The 6,622-nt window shown below is 34.2% G+C and overlaps 1 protein-coding gene across 1 annotated transcript in view; it reads left to right on the forward strand.

Annotated features, from left to right (window-relative positions):
* Positions 1-1,489: 1,489 nt before the first annotated feature.
* LOTGIDRAFT_82813 (hypothetical protein) overlaps positions 1,490-6,622 on the forward strand; it is a gene marked incomplete at both ends in the record, with an annotated part of 10,490 nt that continues 5,357 nt past the window's right edge. Inside the window, 4 exons of the mRNA XM_009050216.1 lie at positions 1,490-1,687; positions 2,772-2,987; positions 3,488-3,602; positions 6,538-6,617. Coding sequence (XP_009048464.1) covers positions 1,490-1,687; positions 2,772-2,987; positions 3,488-3,602; positions 6,538-6,617 — 609 coding nt within the window. The remainder of the gene's footprint in view (positions 1,688-2,771; positions 2,988-3,487; positions 3,603-6,537; positions 6,618-6,622) is intronic.

Genomic DNA, 6,622 nt, shown 5'->3' on the forward strand with positions numbered 1-6,622 from the left:
GTTTTAACCAATCATAAATGCCCATGTATGTACAGTCTGGATAAACAAAAAAAAGACTTTTTGACCTTTCTTGATCGGCCACTCTTTGAAATTCTGCTGGTAATTCTCTTCTAATTTAGCTAATTATGAATTAATTATGGACATGTGAGACAAACTGGTATTTTTCCAAGTCATTAGAACACCTCTACTTTCTATTCATATAAGTATTAGCATTTTCAATTTCATAAATGAAAATAAGGGAACCCATCTTTAAAGGGATTTGCATACATGTATGTTTGTCTATTGGGAGGATAAATAAGAGATTAAGAGATAAATCCATTTAATATTTGCTTTACAAGCTGATAGAGCTTAATTTCAGCTACCCATTTAACTTTAAGGAATTATAGATAGCTGAAATGCATGTAACAATTTTGGAAACAACTTTGCTAGTTTTAATGCCAAACTTGTTCTGGGAGAGTAACTTGATGCCCTGGTACCTGGCTACAATGATAGTAGAAAATATAAAATAATGGTATTGATTATTATTGATATGACAATGGTCATTGAAAAGTTCTTAATTAATATTTAATAAGGTTACTTTGAAATATTGTGGTCGAATTTATTATTCTTGTTATATTTCCACGATTTTATTGATTATAAACTAAAAGCAACCATTAACTATTATAATTTACATTTACATTCATAAGAACAGTAGATTTAAATTATCAAGTACAAAACATTTACATTAACAAGGTTCAGCACATTTACATTAACAAGTACAAAACACTTACATTAACAAGGTTCAGCACATTTACATTAACTGTTACATTACATTTAAATATTGTTACATTACATTTACATTAACTGTTACATTACATTTAAATATTGTTACAATACATTTACATTAACTGTTACATTACATTTAAATATTGTTACATTACATTTAAATATTGTTACATTACATTTACATTAACTGTTACATTACATTTAAATATTGTTACATTACATTTAAATATTGTTACATTACATTTACATTAACTGTTACATTACATTTAAATATTGTTACAATACATTTACATTAACTGTTACATTACATTTAAATATTGTTACATTACATTTAAATATTGTTACATTACATTTACATTAACTGTTACATTACATTTAAATATTGTTACATTACATTTAAATATTGTTACATTACATTTAAATATTGTTACATTACATTTACATTAACATGATACTTATTCAAATGAATAATGATTGACTAATATACCAAAAAAACAAGATAAGTTAGAGGGGATGTCGAGTTGACAATCCAAGACAAAGAGTGGCATCAGGTGTTCAGAAAGAGTATGCATGTCCTTCCTTACTAGTGCAAGATGTCACAGTATGTACAGCTCAATAAAGCCATAGTATTGAATGAATAAAGTAAAGAATAACCTGACGGCATTTTGTCCACTGGAAAGAGTCACCAGCCCAGTTGTGTCATTATGGTCCTTAACATGTGTCTTACAACCAGAGAGAAAAGAGCAGAAATGCCTCACTCATTATTCAAATGAATGGTAAAAGTACCGAAATTAAAGACCCAGAGAATCCCTCTGCTGAACCAAGAAAGTTTGCCTTTGATCATTCATACTGGTCCCATGATGAGTTTACAGAACGTGATGATGGTTATCTAGAGCCAGCTTCTTCTAAATATGATGATCAGGTATTTATAGTCTTTTATAGTCCAGTAAAAATATTTGTATTCATCCAGGTTTGATTCAAAACATATGCAACCTAAACATGACTATATAAACTTTTGCATAATTTGTACACGTTCACACATTAATGTAATTGTTTGTGGACATGATAGAGAGCTGGTTTCTTGATGGAATTTGACGAAACTTGGTGTGAGTGTTTGTAATCTCCCAAGGATGAACCCTATTGAAAATCAGACGAATCGAAAAATATTTACTATGAGTTATTGCCCTTGTTCTTGAATTGTTTGTTGACACGATAGAGAGCTGGTTTCTTGATAGATTTTGAAGAAACTTGGTGTGAGTGTTTGTAATCACCCAAGGATAAAGCCTATTGAAAATCAGACGAATCGAAAAATATTTACCATAAGTTATTGCCCTTGTTCTTGAATTGTTTGTTGACACGATAGAGAGCTGGTTTCTTGATAGAATTTGACGAAACTTGGTGTGAGTGTTTGTAATCACCCAAGGATGAACCTATTGAAAATCAGACAAATCGAAAAATATTTACTATGAGTTATTGCCCTTGTTCTTGAATTGTTTGTTGACACGATAGAGAGCTGGTTTCTTGATAGATTTTGAAGAAACTTGGTGTGAGTGTTTGTAATCACCCAAGGATAAAGCCTATTGAAAATCAGACGAATCGAAAAATATTTACCATAAGTTATTGCCCTTGTTCTTGAATTGTTTGTTGACACGATAGAGAGCTGGTTTCTTGATAGATTTTGACGAAACTTGGTGTGAGTGTTTGTAATCACCCAAGGATGAACTCTATTGAAAATCAGACAAATCAAAAAAAATATTTACTATGAGTTATTGCCCTTGTTCGTGAATTGTTTGTGGACACGAAAGAGAGCTGGTTTCTTGATGGAATTTGACGAAACTTAGACATTTGACTGAAAATTGTAACAGTGCAAAGCAATGCTTTTATTGTTTCCAAGACTGATTAAAATTTAAAAAACTTCTAAACAATCCCTTTAAATTCCTTTCTGTATTTGAAAAAGTTTTTCGTGCCTTAAATTTGAAGAATAAGGTAATTAAATTTTTTTTCAGTTGAAAGTATTTAATGATCTTGGAAAAGGTGTGTTAGAAAATGCTTGGCAAGGTTATAATTGTTCTCTATTTGCCTATGGTCAAACTGGTAGTGGTAAATCTTACTCAATGGTGGGCTATGGTAATAACAAGGGCATTGTACCCTTGGCTTGTGAAGATCTATTTAAAGGTATAGCTGATAAACGTGTTAATGCTAAGAAAGATGAAGAATATCAGGTGAGTCTTGTTGAATATTGTTTTATGTCTTAAAACAAAGACGTTTTGACATTTCTTGATTGGTCACTTATTGGAATTCTACTGGTAATTCTCATCTAATTTAGCTAATTATGCATTTATTATGGACATGTGAGACAAACTGGTATTTTTCCAAGTCATTAGAACACCTCTACTTTCTATTCATATAAGTATTTGCATTTTCATTTTCATGAATAAAAATAAGGGAACCCATCTTTAATAGATACACCACTTGCAAGATCTGTTTATTAATACATGTTTCAGATAGGCTACTTATTGCCTTAGCTTTCCCAGTATATGTTTATTGAATTGTAGTTGAGCTATATGTCATATTTTCATTCTGAAAAATGATTGCCTTAGCTTTCCCAGTATATGTTTATTGAATTGTAGTTGAGCTATATGTCATATTTTCATTCTGAAAAATTATACAGATGGCTTAGGTTGAGCCTTATTGGCCTACAACATTGTTTGTTTTTTTACAGGTAACTTTAAGTATGTTGGAGATTTATAATGAACAAGTCCGAGATCTGCTTAATACTAAAACATTACAAAAAGGTGGCTTAAAAGTTCGACAGCATCCAACTAAAGGCTTCTATGGTAAGAATCACTATATTATGCTTTTTCATTGAATTGTTTACAATGTGGACGTAGATTGCTGTGGCTCTTGTCATTTCATCCTGTTTGAGATGTGATGGATGGGACAGTTTTTTAGCTGTGGCTCTTGTCATTTCATCCTGTTTGAGATGTGATGGATGGGACAGTATTTTTGCTGTGGCTCATCATTTCATCCTGTGTGAGAATGTGATGGATGGGACAGTTTTTTTGCTGAGGCTCTTGTCATTTCATCCTATATGAGATGTGATGGATGGGACAGTTTTTTGCTGTGGCTCTTGTCATTTCATCCTGTTTGAGAATGTGATGGATGGGACACTTTTTTTTGCTCTGGCTCTTGTCATTTCATCCTGTGTGAGAATGTGATGGATGGGACAGTTTTTTTGCTGTGGCTCTTGTCATTTCATCCTGTGTGAGAATGTGATGGATGGGACAGTTTTTTGCTATGGCTCTGGTCATTTCATCCTGTTTGAGAATGTGATGGATGGGACAGTTTTTTTTGCTCTGGCTCTTGTCATTTCATCCTGTTTGAGAATGTGATGGATGGGACAGTTTTTTTGCTGTGGCACTTATCATTTCATCCTGTTTGAGAATGTGATGGATGGGACAGTTTTTTTAGCTGTGGCTCTTGTCATTTCATCCTGTTTGAGATGTGATGGATGGGACACTTTTTTTGCTGTGGCTCTTGTCATTTCATCCTGTTTGAGAATGTGATGGATGGGACACTTTTTTTTGCTCTGGCTCTTGTCATTTCATCCTGTGTGAGAATGTGATGGATGGGACAGTTTTCTTGCTGTGGCTCTTGTCATTTCATCCTGTGTGAGAATGTGATGGATGGGACAGTTTTTTGCTGTGGCTCTTGTCATTTCATCTTGTTTGAGAATGTGATGGATGGGACACTTTTTTTTGCTCTGGCTCTTGTCATTTCATCCTGTGTGAGAATGTGATGGATGGGACAGGTTTTTTGCTGTGGCTCTTGTCATTTCCTCCTGTGTGAGAATGTGATGGATGGGACAGTTTTTTTGCTCTGGCTCTTGTCATTTCATCCTGTTTGAGAATGTGATGGATGGGACAGTTTTTTTGCTGTGGCTCTTGTCATTTCATCCTGTTTGAGAATGTGATGGGTGGGACAGTTTTTTTGCTGTGGCTTTTGTCATTTCATCCTGTTTGAAAATGTGATGGATGGGACAGTTTTTTGCTGTGGCTCTTGTCATTTATCCTGTTTGAGATGTGATGGATGGGACACTTTTTTTGCTCTGGCTCGTGTCGATTCATCCTGTTTGAGAATGTGATGGATTATTTTTGCTGTGGCTCGTCATTTCATCTTGTGAGAGAATGTGATGGATGGGACAATTTTTTTGCTGTGGCTGTTGTCATTTATCCTGTTTAAGAATGTGATGGATGGGACAGTTTTTTAGCTGTGGCTCTTGTCATTTTATCCTGTTTAAGAATGTGATGGATGGGACAGTTTTTTGCTGTTGCTCTTGTCATTTCATCCTGTTTGAGAATGTGATGGATGGGACAGTTTTTTGCTGTGGCTCTTGTCATTTCATCCTGTTTGAGAATGTGATGAATGGGACAGTTTTTTGCTGTGGCTCTTGTCATTTCATCCTGTTTAAGAATGTGATGGATGGGACAGTTTTTTGCTGTGGCTCTTGTCATTTCATCCTGTTTGAGAATGTGATGGATGGGACAGTTTTTTTGCTGTGGCTCTTGTCATTTTATCCTGTTTGAGAATGTGATTGATGGGACAGTTTTTTAGCTGTGGCTTTTGTCATTTCATCCTGTATGAGAATGTGATGGATGGGACAGTTTTTATGCTGTTGCTCTTGTTATTTCATCCTGTTTGAAAATGTGATGGATGGGACAGTTTTTTGCTTTGGCTCTTGTCATTTATCCTGTTTGAGATGTGATGGATGGGACACTTTTTTTGCTCTGGCTCGTGTGAATTCATCCTGTTTGAGAATGTGATGGATGGGACAGTATTTTTGCTGTGGCTCGTCATTTCATCGTGTGAGAGAATGTGATGGATGGGACAATTTTTTTGCTGTGGCTGTTGTCATTTATCCTGTTTAAGAATGTGATGGATGGGACAGTTTTTTGCTGTGGCTCTTGTCATTTCATCTTGTGAGAGAATGTGATGGATGGGACAGTTTTTTGCTGTGGCTCTTGTCATTTCATCCTGTTTGAGAATGTGATGAATGGGACAGTTTTTTTCTGTGGCTCTTGTCATTTCATCCTGTTTGAGAATGTGATGGATGGGATAGTTTTTTGCTGTGGCTCTTGTCATTTATCCTGTTTGAGAATGTGATGGATGGGACAGTTTTTTTGCTGTGGCTCTTGTCATTTTATCCTGTTTGAGAATGTGATTGATGGGACAGTTTATTAGCTGTGGCTTTTGTCATTTCATCCTGTTTGACAATGTGATGGATGGGACAGTTTTTTGTCAGATTTTTATAAAAGAAAATTGTGTTAGATTTGTGTATGCTCCAGATGGACGAGCATGGGCTCTTTTGATTAGATATGTTGTTAAAAAGTGCAGTTATAATTAAAGATGGGTTTCCTTATTTTTTGGTGTCAAATTAAGCAAACTATTTGATTAATTGGTGTTTCTAATGAATTATCATGTATTCTTAATCATATCATTATGTTCTTATTGCATATAACTAAAAGTTTTAACCAATCATAAATGTCCATGTATGTACAGTCTGGATAAACAAAAAAAAATACTTTTTGACCTTTCTTGATCTGTCACTCATTGGAATTCTGCTGGTAATTCTCTTCTAATTTAGCTAATTATGAATTAATTATGTCATTAGAACACCTCTACTTTCTATTCATATAAGTATTAGCATTTTCATTTTCATAAATGAAAATAAGGGAACCCATCTTTAAATAATGTGTTTGAATTATTTTACAGTGGAAGCACAGACAACTTGGCCAGTGAATAGTTATGATGAAATTAATAATAAAATCAACGAAGGTACCAGGAATCGTACTGTTGC

Source organism: Lottia gigantea (genome assembly GCF_000327385.1).
Source record: "Lottia gigantea unplaced genomic scaffold LOTGIsca_147, whole genome shotgun sequence".
Lineage (NCBI taxonomy): Eukaryota > Metazoa > Mollusca > Gastropoda > Lottiidae > Lottia > Lottia gigantea.